At 51.6% G+C, this 14,575-nt stretch overlaps 4 protein-coding genes across 4 annotated transcripts; 1 reads left to right on the top strand and 3 right to left on the bottom strand.

Annotated features, from left to right (window-relative positions):
* Positions 1-577: 577 nt before the first annotated feature.
* On the bottom strand, positions 578-4,178 carry N7455_001396 (cohesin subunit IRR1; the record flags this gene model as incomplete). Its single annotated transcript, XM_040951417.2, has 2 exons — positions 578-3,654; positions 3,713-4,178. The coding sequence occupies 2 exons, from the start codon at positions 4,176-4,178 to the stop codon at positions 578-580; spliced, it is 3,543 nt and encodes a 1,180-aa protein (XP_040817890.2).
* A 1,165-nt stretch (positions 4,179-5,343) lies between these two features.
* Positions 5,344-6,555, top strand: N7455_001395 (urease accessory protein UreD; the record flags this gene model as incomplete). The annotated part of the gene is made up of 1 exon (XM_040950937.2): positions 5,344-6,555. The coding sequence occupies one exon, from the start codon at positions 5,344-5,346 to the stop codon at positions 6,553-6,555; it is 1,212 nt and encodes a 403-aa protein (XP_040817963.2).
* A 581-nt stretch (positions 6,556-7,136) lies between these two features.
* N7455_001394 (uncharacterized protein) lies at positions 7,137-8,523 on the bottom strand (the record flags this gene model as incomplete). Its single annotated transcript, XM_040951935.2, has 2 exons — positions 7,137-8,202; positions 8,273-8,523. The coding sequence occupies 2 exons, from the start codon at positions 8,521-8,523 to the stop codon at positions 7,137-7,139; spliced, it is 1,317 nt and encodes a 438-aa protein (XP_040817953.2).
* A 300-nt stretch (positions 8,524-8,823) lies between these two features.
* Positions 8,824-14,345, bottom strand: N7455_001393 (putative rRNA biogenesis protein RRP5; the record flags this gene model as incomplete). The annotated part of the gene is made up of 3 exons (XM_040951938.2): positions 8,824-9,372; positions 9,426-13,826; positions 13,875-14,345. 3 exons carry the CDS (start codon positions 14,343-14,345, stop codon positions 8,824-8,826), a joined length of 5,421 nt encoding a protein of 1,806 aa, XP_040818444.2.
* Positions 14,346-14,575: the final 230 nt, after the last annotated feature.

Genomic DNA, 14,575 nt, shown 5'->3' with positions numbered 1-14,575 from the left:
CTCGTGGTACACTTTGTAGTTCGCCAGGAAAAATGCCAGATTTCATTCGATCAACCTTTTCTTCCTGTAGTTGTTATCCAGTAATATTCCTAGTTTCCCTAGACAATTTGGATTAAGGAGATGAATTTGATATTAGAATTGTATGATTTCAATGTTAAAATACCACCTGGGCAACTAGCTATAAGAAGCCCCAAGGCAGTGAGATGAAATACAATCGAAGCCTACATGCACCAATGATAGCAAAACCAAGTATGTCCTACATACTACGATTTCATATGAGGATTTCAAAATTCCAGCAAAGACCAGAGGGGAATAGATTGCGATCAAGTCAGCAGGGTAGCAACAAAGCAAGAACCAAAAGAAATGTATAAGATACAGGTTGAAAAGAAGTCCATATCCACGCAGACAAGAGCAAGAAGAGAGATACAGTTAATTCAAGCCATAATCCATAAAAGAGAGAAAGAAGAAGCTAGAGGGGGGGAAAAAGAACAAGAAAAGAAAGAAATAAGCAATGAAACGACAGGAAAACAAGATTATTTGTTCAGGCGCACGTTAACGTCAAATAAGACAAACTAGATCAGTCACCCATCACCTCATCCTCATCAGCCTCAGGCGCAGGAGTGAGCTCCTCGTCCTCGTCCCCATTCTCATGCTCAACATCCTCGACAAGTCCGCGTGCACGCAGATCCTCCTCATCATCTTCCTCAATAGGCTCAGGATGGTCATGCTCGTCGTCATCATCATCAATATGCTCAGCAGACTTGAAGCCCTTGGCAGGGGAAGCAGCAGGCTTCGCAGGCTGCTTGCCCTTGGCGCGGGGGGCACTGCGGGGCTTACGCTCCTCCAGATAAGATAGGACCTCTCGGTAGTTGTGACCGAGGGCGGTCTTGTTGCGGAGGAGACGCTTCTTCAGGGTGCCGCGCTTGGAGCCAGAGGCATCAATGATGCGGGCGATGATGGCGAGGACGAGCTTGCCTGTCAGCTCGCAGAGGCGCTGTTCGGCGACGATGCTGTTGCGGAGGCGGTCGTTGATGACTGCTTCATCTTCGGAGTCGCTGGCTTCATCCTCGGAGTCGAGCTCGTCTTCTGAGGCTGGGGCGTCGTCGTCTGCGGGCTCGAGGTCGAGCCTTGATTTCTTGGCAGATGTGCGCTCAGCTGTGCCGTGGATCTTGGTGATGAGGGCTTGGGTGTCAGGTCCGATTTCATGGATTAGGCCCTGGGTTTGGAACAGGACGTCTTCGTCGTTGCCGTTGCCTTGGCCGATGTTGCGGAGCGTGCTGAAGAGCGTTTGCAAGTCTAGGTATGTTGTAGTTGCTGTGAAGCGGAGGTCATCTAGCCCGGGGCGCGTTTCCATGATGTTGACGAGCGTTGAGGCGAAAGTTTCCCGGCTCTTTGTCAATGCTTCGAAGTAGGATGTGCTGAAGGAAGCCTTTCCGTCATTCAATGCCGTGGACAGTGCCTGCACCTTCCACATGAAATAGAAAAGCAACGACCGGATACTGCTCGAAACCAGCTCGTTTTCCGCCTTGGCGATATCCTCGTCGTCATCTTCGCTGCGCAGACCACGTTCGGCAAGACGAATGAGGGTGTTGAATGGGACTTCAGCGTGATCCTTCTTGGATTTCGATTGAGAATTAGGGGCAGTTTCGAGAATGGAGGTGCAATCTGTGATACCGGCGAGGTTTGAAATTCGAGAGACGGTGTTGGTCAGGTCGGTGAGGGTGGGATCTGATATTGAGCCACCTTCTTGGACGTCCTTCTTCCGAGACAAGGCAGCCAGTGCCTCCACCATATCATCCCATAGCTCTTGGACCTTACTCTCCAGCGCCTCTCGCATCTCCTCAGAGCTCTTGGCATGCAAGAAAGCCACACTAGCTTCAGCCAAAACATCTTGATCCGAATGAGTCAAGAATTGCTTGTTGATATCATTGAGCAACGATGTATAAGCCGTAGCGTCTTTTTGGAGATCCTGGATTGTGTTCAGATCCACGAGGTGTTCTAGTCGCAAAACGGCAGAAGCAGCTTCCGGTGTGGACCCGAACTTATTGAGAAGCCCTGGGATGATCTGGGCAAGGTTGTGAGAAAGTTCCTCTTGGAGCTCGGAAATCTTGGCTGTCAGAGCCTTAGTCTTGCGGCCTCGCTTGTCGATATCGGACTTGGCGATGTCAAGAACACGGAGCTTGACTGCAGCACAGAGTACCTCCAGGAGGATGGTTTCTTGTCCCTCCTGCATTTTGTACATGTTCTTTACAACCCCCGCAGTATCATCTTCAGATGGTGTATCAGTGATTTGAGAGTGGTCATAGAGCAGATAACCAGCCAGTGACGGCCATTGAGAAAGCTCTTCTAGGTGGGGGAAGACGGCTTCAGTCGCGAGAGCAAAGCGAGACTCTACAGCCGCTCCCAGCAGTGTGTCCCGAGACATTGGCTCTGGTTGCTGTTCGGCTTGCTGTGCATCGTAGGCCTGGAACAGTTCGGTGAGGCATTTAAATTTGATCCATGAGTGCTTAGGCGATTCATAGTCGTCTTCATCATCATCAGCCAGCAATTCGGAGATCTCCTCTCCCACTTCCTCGGTGATTGACTCGTACGCATCTTGAACGTTGGCAACAAAGAAGCGTCCAGCTGTTTTTCGAATTCGGGGGTCCAAATCAAACACCAGTCGACCGACAGCATCAATATCATTTGGCTCAAGCAAGCCCCCCTCACGAAGGTGGTTAAGCAACTCAATCGCAGCCATACGCACCGAGACATCGGCATCTTGAACAGCAATCTCCACGATTCGCTGCCGGAATCGCTCAGTGAATGAGTGCAAACCAGCAAGGTTGTCGCGGTTTTCATAAAGGCTCAAAAGCTCGGTCAACGCAACAAGCCTGGTCTGCGCAATGACATCGGCGAGCGTCCATCCCAGATATCGCAGATACTGGCCCTCGAAGAAGATTTCTCGGTATGTGCGAATCCACCCACCCAGAGCTGTCAGACACTCGGCACGGATCTGACCGTCAATGTCCCGGTAGCGATGGACAAATACAGTATCGAACCCATCCTGCAGGAACTCGTCTAGTCGCTCCACCTTCTGTTCACCCTCTGATACAGCCGTTTTAATTGCTTCCACACGACCCTTGTTTACCGTCTTCTTTTTCTTCTCACTTTCGAGTTGTTTTCTAGAGGTAGACACGCTTGTCGTCACCTCACGCGCAATATCACACAAAGCATTCATGATTGCGAGAGAGATCAAGGTCGCCGTATGCCGGAATGGTCGGCATTTTGATGTTGACATGGTAGAGATCCAGATCTGAATGTTTTCAAGCAGGGTATCATCGGTGTACAGGATGGAAGAGGCATGGAAAGTTTGGATCAGTGCGACAGTGAATTCCTCGAGGAGGACTGAGAACGCTCTGAACTTTTTCGCTTTGGAGATGATAGGGTATTCGGTAATGCCTTCTGCTTGGTAAAGGTTCTGCAAGTCTCCGATTCGGCCCGGGGCATTATCAATGTCTTCCACTTCATTAATGTCGATCTCGAGATCGGTACCCGTGCATCGTAGAATGAAGTTGACGAGGTCCCGCATGGCCTGCCCATTGTTGCGCTGATATTGAGACAACCACTGAGCAGCCACTGTATCGGCATTGCTGCCTTTCCCAAACACCTCGGCTAACTCTGTTATTAGCCACGGGTTGATGTCGCGCACACAAAGAAAATTATCACTCACCGAACAATCCGCGTTCACCCGCCGCGAGACTAGGTCGTACTTTCGGTTTCCGGGGACGAGCAGCGGGTAGTCGGCCATTGGTGGCTGGTCGGAAGGCGAGCTGTCTCCCTAACCCGTTACTTGCAACCTTGGGTTTCTTCGAAGCGTGCGATCCCTTGGTCTTGGGCTTAGATTTGGGTTTCTTAGCACCATCTCGACGTGCAGCGCGTCGCTTCTCTTTCAATTCCTCCTCATCGGTCTCGTCGTCGCCGATATCATCACTGTCGGACTCAGACGCGTCCTCATCGCCGTCCTCACGCGCCTCGCCTCGCTTGCGCTTTCCACCGGCAGCTTGTTCTTCGGCAGAATATGTAGTCTGCGAGAATACTTCGGGTCGTCGCGTCTGTCGACCGGATTTGCGTCGGTCTTCGGCGGGGGTCGATGACGGGCCACCGGGGCTTGATAGGGGTGGATTATCGATATCCATAATGTTGGGTGGGTGTGTTATATGGGTATGCGATCGGATAGATAGGCCTGCTGACCAGATCAATGGCTTTTAACAGAGTTGGTAGATGTCGCCGCAGTTCAGGTCGGGGACGCGCTCGTGCAACGCGCGGGTCTAGTACGACCAAGCAAACAGAAGTTGGGGGGAGATATGAAGGAAGTCTGCAATTCGAGAGGTCGAATATTGGCGACGCGCGCTCTGACCGTGTTGAGACAAGGTCAATCAAACGGAAGCACTTGGGCAGAAAACGGTCCGGGTCTCAGCGTGGGGGGAGACGCGACATCGTGCCTTGGGGCCTGAGGTTGCTTAGATTACGTAACCAGGCTTTACATTGTTACCTTACAGATAAGGTGTCTCTTTGTATAGTTCAGCTTCAAAACATTTGATTTTGTTATGTATCACCCGAAGATTCTCTTGATATTTTTTTTTTGTTCTCTCTACCCTTTCAATTTCCTCTATCTGGGCAACACCCTCCCTAGCTAGACATATAGAACTGGAGAACTGTTTCTATAGGATAGTGGATATATAAGCATTAGTAGTGACCTCGGCAAGTAGAATTAGTCCAATTGAAGAAGTGATACTCCGTATAAGTACTAGTACGATATTTCGAATTAGATTCAAGGGGAATAGTTAACTAAATATTATTAGCAGACCCGATTTAAAAATGGGCTATAAAAAATATATGCCCCGTGACCCCTTCTTAAATAGTGAAGACTCTAATAATAAGCCATGTAGATCATCTGGGCAAATGACATGGTGCATTTGCCAAGAAGGTAAACCCTCCACGTCTCACACCAGTGCGCCAGTGCGGAGATACTCTTTGTCATAGAAACCCTCAACCCTTTATTCTCTGCCAGTGATGTTGGTGATTTGACTGATTTGATCTTTCTACACTCATTCAGAGAGCCAAGGAAATCAGGTTGGGAGTATCCCCCCGCTTGAGTTTGATGCATGTGGGTGTCTATGACTAAGGAATCGTCATTTTCCCAAGGGCTTTTATATACTCACAGGTCGCCCCCCTCAAACTCGGATAACATGGCCTGGCTTCATTGCTCAATACAAACATTATATTTTCAAAGGATCTCTTCTTCTTAACTATAACACCTATTAGTCACTCTTCGCCTTCCTCAAAAATCTCATATCCACCATGCGACAACCAGCAATCCCAATTCCCTCGCCCTTTGAGTCTTCCATTGCGAAGCCAGGGCAGGGCAAAGTCGTTCTCTCCCTCCTCCCACCAAACAATCCCACCCTCACAACCCTCACCTACAAATACCCATTAAAGCTGGTCCCGCGTACCGGCGGCTTCGTCCCATCCCCAGACTCCTCCGCCCTCTCAGATACACGTCCCTCCAACCCCGTCCACCTATATCTCCTCACTTATGGCGGCGGCCTTCTACCGGGCGACCACATCGAAGTATCCATCACGCTCGAACCCAAGACGCGAATGGTGGTAACAACGCCACAAGGCAGCACCAAGATCTTCAAAACAACCCCAAACAACACCGGCACCGCCCCAAATGTAATCAAAGGCCACCGGGATCAAATGCCCGCAAACGACCACCTCTCCGACATGAGCCAGCAAACCCTCGACGTCAACATCGGCCGCCAAGCAGCCCTCTGCTACCTCCCAGACCCCTCCGTCCCCTTCCAACACAGCCGCTACGCCCAAGTCCAAACCTTCACCGTCGACGCCACCGCAAAAGGCACAGAGCGCAGCAGCGTCTGCGTCCTAGACTGGGTAACGCAAGGCCGCACCTCGCGTGGCGAAGACTGGAACTTCCAGTTCTGGCGCGGCCGCAACGAAGTCTGGGCCGAAGACGATAAAGGCAAACGCAGACTCCTCCTCCGCGACTCGGTAATCCTCGACGATGAATCCGGAGACCTGGAAGATACCTCCATATCCGACGAAATCGAGATCGAAAACGAAAACACAACATATAACACCACCCATACCGGCCTAGAAAACCCCGTCGATATGCCGCCACAGGCGCCGGCCGGTCTAACGCCACTGAATATCATTGCGGAGCGCACGCGCCCACACGGCGTCGTTGGCACGCTTATTCTCTCCGGCCCTGTGTTCGAGGCGCTTGGTTCGTTCATGCTGAATCAGTTCCAGTCGCAGCCTCGTATCGGTAGTCGCAATTGGTCGGATCATGCGCCGTCGTCGGTACCTGAGCCTTCGATTAGCCAAAAGGGTGATGTTACGTGGACGGCTGCGCGCGTCCGCGCTGGCTTCGTGCTTGTCAAGTTCGGTGCTAAGGACTTTGAGACTGCGAAGCACTGGCTCGGTGGTCTGATCCGGGAGGAGGGTAGTGTTACCCGCGAGTTCGGTGAAGAGGCGCTCTGCTGTCTATGAAATATGCCATCCACGGGTTAGCTACGTTTGATGTGCTTTGTTGATGTTGAGAGGGCTCTCCGCTGGTCGAGGGCCTGTTCACGCACTATATGATCTTTATTATCTCAGTTTGACTTGAGGTTGTTTTGGGACTGTGTCCCTGGTTCATGTGATTTTAATTCGATTTTACCGGAAGCATTATGGCGTCAATGCTGGATCAAGGGCATTGGGAAACACGTCCGAGGTTAAGGAATAACATTACCGCTCCTGCGCCGAATGCGACAGAGACCAAAATTATGATTATGGCGAATTTGAACTGAAGAATCGTTTTCATCCGCACTATATTGTCTCTTCTGTTATCAAAGTAGCAGTGGTATCTCGAGAGCTGCATACATATGTAGAACTTTGATATTGGATGTCTACCACCAATGAAATATGTAGCAAGTAGTCTATCAACAAAATAAAGCAATAAAATCAAGGGAAAAGGCGAGGTATCGTAAATAAGACAAGAAAACTCCAACGCCAGCCAATCTAGACCATGAGCCCATATTTCGAATGTAAGGAGGAGAATAATGGGGAAAGATGCCTACCATGCATAGCCATCACGGCCACCAATCGAAGACATTCGTATTCCAATCCCCCTTAGTAGCATCAACCAAATCATCAACATTCAGAATATCCACACCCTCCTGCGCAAGCACGCGCCAGATATGATCCCGCAGGCTGCGAGGCCAACTCGGCAGCGCCCAGTAGCGCACTTTCAAACCATGTTGGTGCGCAACACGCACCTGGTTGCGGAGACGGTCCATCTGGCGCTGCGTGAAGTGAAAGGGCCAGGGACGGCCGATTGACTCTTTGAAAGAAACAGAGGCATAGAAGCTGTTCGAGGTGTTGAAGGTGGACGCAGTGATGATATCCGGCATACCAGATTGGCCTTGACCTAGATCTGTGCCCGGGATGAGAGCTGCATCTAGCTGGGGGATATTGTCTGGTTGATCGGCGTCGACGAGTTTGTCGAGCGGGGCGTCGAAGAAGATATCGCGATAAGTGTTGTTTGCGGCGACAAGATTGAAGGGTGTATTTCCCGTTCCCACGACGGTGACGGGGCCCTGGATTAACTCGTCGCCGTTGAAGTGGGTTAAGTAGCCACGGTCACGGAGCGGAGCGAGTTGCTTCATGACGGCGTGCCAGGTTGCCGGCCCTGCGGTTTTGAAGTCGATCAGGAGAATTAGACTCTGGGCCGGGTCTGTGTCAAAGACGCCGTGCGCAGGGCTGTCGCCTCCCTGGTCGAACTTGGTGGTTGGGTTCTGGCGCTCGAGGATGGTTATTATCGGGTCAATGTACATAGATTGTAGGGTTCGCTGCTCTGTCAGGGAGGATGTGCTGTGGCCGACATAAAGCTCATCGTCAAAGAGCCAGACGTCGGCTTCGACGCCTATGCATCCCGCTTGCAGTGCAGAGTACAGTGGTACCCGGCGCCAGTAGTCGTTATGGGAGTGGCAGCCAACAGGGACTATATCGCGGGAGATATCGGTGGGCCAGCGCGCGTTGTCTACGGTGCTAGTGCTGTTGGCGCTATCTAGCCAATTATGAACTGCGCGGTCGTATTCATCCGGGAAGAAGGAGAGGACGATACCACAAGCGATGGAGATGAATTGGACGATGCCTCTGTTATTGGTGATAGGTCAGCGGGCGGGTCTTCCTCATAGACACGGCATGCATAGTTCTTGAAACTTACAGCATGATGAATACCCCAATAGCTGCACGCCGGAGACTATGTAAGTATCGCGATCGACGAGATCGCTTGCGCTTAGATGGGTCTTCCGATAACACGGAAGACGTTGGAGTCCCGGCTCGACGCCGTGAGCGGGCCGGATACCCCACTCGCTCAGGCACATTGAGCTTTGGGTCCTCTGTATCTGAGTCTCTGTACGGATCGAAGTGCAGACTGGATACTGAGCTGCTCTTGGAAGGGCGGGAAGAGGTCATAATGAGTCTGAAAGCAAAAAGATGGAAAAGGCAAAACGTAGTATAATAATCTCCAAAGGTTAAAGCAGGCAGCCATGATAAAGCGGTGATCGGATCCATGGGACAGTCCAACCTTTTTGGTTGTTACATCGACATGACGACCTTTACGATCTTCGGGATCTATACACGTGCTGCATTGTTGATGCTGATTGATCAGAACTGGGAATAAAACGAAATATATTTCCATCGCTATATACAAGTACACAAATTCAAGCCCCAAACACCCATAGGTTCAGATGAACACATTTTTTTTTATAAGATTTACTCCTGAAGAGACTTGACATAGGTAACAGCCCGTGCCTTGACCTCCTCAACCATCTTCTCATCTCCATTGGTGGCAGCCAGACCCTCCTCGAAGGAAAGCCACTTCTTAAACAGGAAGCGGGCCTGCTTAGGCTTGAGCTTCTTGCTAGCGTCCACGCTGACGGGGCCCTTCTTGCCACTCTGCAGGCCAAGGACACGCTCGAAGAGACGGCGCACTTGCTCCGCATCGCCGACCTTGATCTCCAGGTCCAGGAGCACGTTCCACAAGTCAATACGCTTGGGGAAAGAGGACAGGAGACCCTCGAAGACGGTACGACCGCGCTCGACGTCTCCGTTAGCGGAGCGGAATTCGAGCTGGGCGAACTTGGAGGTCGTCTCGACGTGGGTGTGGGCAGGGAGGGACTGAAGGGCGCGCGGGAGCAGAGCACGAGCGCGATCGGGGGAGGCCATGGTGTCGAAGAGGAAGCTGGCATAGTTGTAGAAGAACTTGGGGGACTGGGAGGAAACCTTCTTCTTGAGGGCGGCGTAGAAGAGATCACTTGCTTTCTGTGAAATTGTTAGCATCCGTAGAGTAAAATTCGAAATGGATTTACACATACCTGGTTCTTGCCAGATTGGATGTAAATACTGATCATCCGCTCGTAGATCTCCTGGGGGTCGTTGTACTGGCAGGCACGCTTGAAGACCTCCTCGAGACTGTCATCGTCACCGTAGGTGTTCTCCATGTTCAGAAGCGCAACCCAGATGTTCAGCTTCTCGGCATCCTGGCCCATGGTGATAGTGCGCAAAGCACGCTCAGCAATGGCGCGAGCCTTCTCGATCTCACCCAGCTCCAGCTGGAAGGCCATGTACTGCAGCCACAGCAGCGAGGAGTCGGGCTCACCGAGAAGGAGTCGCTCGAAGTCGGCAACGGACTGAGGACCATTGGCGTCCAAATCGCCAGTCCGGTCGACCTGAATCTCGGCCTTGCGGTTCTTCTTCTTCTTCTTTTTGGAGTCCTCATCTTCACTATCAGAGCGAGCAGCAGCATCGGTCTGGGCGGTGCCGCTCCAGTCGAAGCCGCTTGCACCGAGACCTCCGGCCTTGCTAGGCTTCTGAATCTGGACATCTTCATCATCATCATCCTCGGATTCCTCCTCCTCCTCGCTATCATCCTCCACATCAACACCTCCCATGGACTCATCGTCGTCATCCTCTTCTTCACTGTCGTCCTCGCCGAGTTCGACACCACCAAGACCATCAATGCTCATGCTGTCCTCATCCTCGCTGTCATCTTCCTCTTCATCCTGGAAGTGGGAAGCCTTGAGTGAGAACGAGATCTTCTTCGTATCAAGGTCGATCTTAATGACCTTAGCCTTAACAGCATCACCTTCATCGTAGAGTTTGCGAGCATCTTCGACGCGCTTCTCAGCCATCTCACTGCGGTGGCAGAGACCACTGATGTTTGAGGACCCGTCAATGACAACGAAAGCGCCGAACTCCTCGACCTTGCGGACCTTTCCGGTGACAATCTGACCAACCTTAAGATCCTTAAGGGTGATGGGAGCCTTGAAGTTGGGGTCCAGAACAGACTCCTTCAAGCTCAGCTGCAGCTTGCCTTGCTCGGCATCAACAAATGTGACCTTACCCTTGACGAGCTGATCCGGTTGGAAGGAGTCCTTCCATTCCTTGAGATACGAGTCGGAAAGATCAGACACGCGGACGTAAGCAGTGATATCGTTGCTGACTGCTACAAAGAGACCGGAATCGGTGACTCGTCGGACGAAGCCACGGATGATGTCGTTGGGCTTGACATCCTTGAGCGAAGAGATCTCACGGTCCTGCACGGGCAGAGAGGAGCTCATCACCTTGGAGGGGCGCAGCGACAAGGAAATCTTCTTGTTCGATTTGTCAACGGCAATAACGCATGCTCGGAGAACCTCATTCTTGCTGTGTACGGTAGGGTTGGCCTTGGAGTAGTCATCTGCGAGGTCGACCAGGTTGACCGCGCCAACCAGTGACTCGCCGAGCTGCATAATGAGTTGGCGCTCGGTGACCTTGGTAACGCGACCGGGCAAGATCATGCCAACGGAGATATCTCCAAATGCGAGCTTGTCGTATCCCTGCTTGGCAGAGAGGTTGAGGTGGCCCTTCTCGGCGTTCACGGCGGTGACCTGGACCTTCAAAGCAGAGCCGATGGGGAAGTTCTTCTCCATATCAGTCAGCAAGGACAGGTCGTCTGATGCATCCATGAAGCGGAGTCTGCCGCGCACGTTGGGAGACAAGTTGACCCAGAGGCAGTCATCAGCGACATTGTTGACGAAGCCTACCCAAGAGGAGCCGACTTGAACCTGCTCCATGTTAAGAGGGGCAGGGTTTGCGGCCTTGATGTAGCTTGGCTTGAGAGACAGCTCGAACACAGGGTACTTTCCAGTGCGGTGGCTGATGGGGAGGAACTTGTGGTTACGGGCATCGTGGACACCAAGGATTCTGGCGGAGAGAGTTTGCTTGGCCTTGAAGAATCGCAAGGGTTGCTTGCGATCCTTGATATCTTTCCAGTCGTCAAATATCTCGGACACATCAATGCGACCCTGAATGTTATCGGCGAGCTGAACATTGACCTGGGTTGCCTTGATAGAGACAACCTTGCACTCAACAATTCTGCCGAAGGTGAAGTCGGACATGCTCTTGATGCTGTCATCAACGGGGTTGGCAACGGTCTCGTCAGTCTGCTTGGTATCTTTCTTGGGAGCAGCCTGGGTAGCCTGAACGGGCTTCATGCTCAGAATGAAGCGCTTGAATTCCTGATCCACAGACTGCACATTGACAACAATCGTTTGCGCCTTTGACAACCCGTAGTGGGGCAGCTCGAGGCTGGCGTCTTCGATAAGACGCTTGGGGAGCAATCCAGTGAGACCACCGAGGAACTCGACGAAGACACCGTCGGGTGTGATGTTGCGGACGAATCCTGTGACAAGGGAGCCCTCCTGGACTTCTTCGAACTGGCCCGGAATGTTCTTCTGCTTGGCTGCCTTCTTCAAGCTGGCCCTGCTAGAAACCTTGATCAGACGGTGGGCGCGCTGGATGTTGAGGACCAAGAGGTCGTTCAGCTTCTGGCCTACGCGGAGCTTAGAGAGCATCGAATTTTGCTTAGACGGGGGGCCGTCGATGAGTTGCTCAGCGTCGAGACGGGCGACAAGGCCTGACTCATCAAGCTTGAGAAGCACATCATCATTGGATTTCTCGAAGACGATTCCAGTAACAAGGTGGCCGGGATGAAGGTTTTCAAAGGCCTCACGATACTTCTCGGTAAACGTCGAGGGGTCCTTGCACGAGACAGCAAGTCTTCCAAGGGATGAATCCACGCTCAAAGCATGAACATTGACGACCTGGCCGAGTCTGAAGTGCTGGGCCGGATCCTGGATGTAGGCTTCACTCATCTCGGAGACAGGAAGGAAACCACGGACCTCACCGTAGAACTGCACAACAGCACCATGGCTCTGGAGGTTGACAATGGTACCAGGAGACTGAGCCGAAGGAGTGATATCTTTGTAGTCCTTCCAGATAGCAGACTCGCTGTTGAGCAAACTCTTCTTCAGGGTCAAACGAATTTGGCGTTTTTCGAGGTTAACAGACAGGATTCTCAGCGAAAGCTTCTGGCCTTCGCGGAACTTCTTCTCCGGGAACTGAAGCATAGTATCCGCAAAGTGCATGGAGGGAACAAGACCAGTGATTCCATCGGCTAGGTTGACAATCAATCCAGTCATACCATCAGCGCCGATCAGAAGCTTCTCAACCTTTCCTTTAACAATAGCACCCACATTCACATCCTCGACGCGAAGGAAGGGCTGCTCGATAACGCTCTTCTCAAACGAGAGAATGTAGAGGTTATCAATCGAGTTGTACCCAATGACTCTTGCCTCGTGGACGGCGTCCAGCTGGAAAGCTCCAGAACTTTCATCAATTGTTTCGACCTTGCCATCAGACAGTCTCGACATGTGAACGAAGCCCATGTGTTTTGTCTCTCCAATTCGAGCATACACACCCAGACCGTGATCAACCTTCACGACCTTTACCTCGGGGATGATTGCGGAAATAGCAGGCGCGTCGTCAGAAGAACCGGGACCACGAGCATCGGAAGAGAGCTTGAGGACGTGGTCGAGCAAAGAAAAGGTGACCTTGAGCGGCTCAGCAGCCGGGAAAGTTGAAATAATACGGCCCTTAATCTTTGCGCCAATCTTATATTTCTTTTCGAGGTCAATCTTGCCGTTGATGCTAGACTGGACCAGATCAACGGTTGCGTCGAGCATTCCCATGATCTTTCCGATCATTCCATTCGCTGTGACTTCCGTGAGAAGAATTTCTGCGGCGGTACCGGGGAGGAAAGTGTTGATGGTAGGGGCCGAGCTGAGGTAGTTGGACTTCTTGATCGAGGCGGACGCTTGGAAGTTGGAGGACAGCTTGATGACATTGCCACTGGGGTTCTGACCAGTGACCATGCAAAGGAAGACAGATCCTTCCTTGATGCTAGAATAATCCACACTAGGGTCGGTCTCCTTGGAGGACATGAAGCCCTTCAGTTCTGAGCCTTCAATGCCAAGATCCATGACCACACCGTGATCTTCCACACTGACAACGGACGCTTGAACAGCCGAGTTCACAACAAGATCGGACTTCGAGAAGCCAGTGTTTGTTTGTCTAGGGTCGACTGAAAGCTCAATATGTTTCTTGCTCTTTGCCTTGGGGTCATCGGGGTTGCTGCCAGTAGACACAACGAATGCCCGTAGATATTGACCCAAATAGAAATGATCCTTCAAGTCGAAGGACTCATCGTCGGAGCTGTCCTCGGCATCGTCATCTTCACCTTCGTCATTCAACATCTTCTCAAGTCTGTCTTCGAGTCCCTTTGAAACGGATGTGAGAGGGACGTAGCCGGTAAGGTTATTGGGTAGCGAAAGGCCGATGTCGTGGGCGTTGATACTCGAGACCTGACCCAGGATCATGGCTCCTGGTACAATGCGCTGCAATTGTTAGAGTGAGGCGACATGAAAACTTTTTCTAGAACGTACCTTGAAGCTAAGACCCTCAATGCGAACATTTTCCTTGTCGTCAGTTTCCTTGTCCGCGGACTTCTTGCTCTTTGACTTCTTCTTGCGCGACTTCTTGGTAGTCGTGGTGGTTTCTTCATCTTCCATTTCAACATCATTGTCGCTTTCCTCGGCGAATTCGTTGGAAGGCGTCTTCTGGGAGGGTTTCTTGTTTCCAGATTCTTTCTGCTCGAACAAGACATCTCTGTTGGCCTGGATCTGGATTTGCTTGCGCTCCAATGGTGTCAGAACACTTGCGCCACCACGAGGGAATGAGGGCTCGTCATCGCGCAGCACAGAAAGTTCTGAAGCTTTCCCAGCGGTGGATGTGGTGGCATCAGTTGACTTCTTATGGTCTTTCTTGGCCTCCTCCGCTCCAACTTTAGCACGTTTCTGGGGCTGGCGGGCAGTGTTTTCTTCGGGGGCATTCCCCTTGCGCTTGATTGGCGCCATTCTTAAACTGGCAAAACCGAATCGTGCAGTTGCAGATTGCGGTCTAATTCCTCAAGAGAAAAGATAAAAAAAATTCCGCGGACACGGCAGAACCTTCTGAGCGGTGTAGAGACATGGGGTCATGAGTCAGCAAATTGATGCCTGAATGCCAAGGACAAATACCCTAAACTCCCGCCAAGATCTGTACCTACATAGTAGTACTCATCGACTTTCCTTATTCGATAAAAATC

This window comes from Penicillium solitum (assembly GCF_028829755.1).
Source record: "Penicillium solitum strain IBT 25940 chromosome Unknown utg000001l_segment0_segment0, whole genome shotgun sequence".
NCBI classification, from domain to species: Eukaryota; Fungi; Ascomycota; class Eurotiomycetes; order Eurotiales; family Aspergillaceae; genus Penicillium; species Penicillium solitum.
Note: the sequence above shows the minus strand (reverse complement) of the source record. Positions and strands in the feature narration are given on the sequence as shown.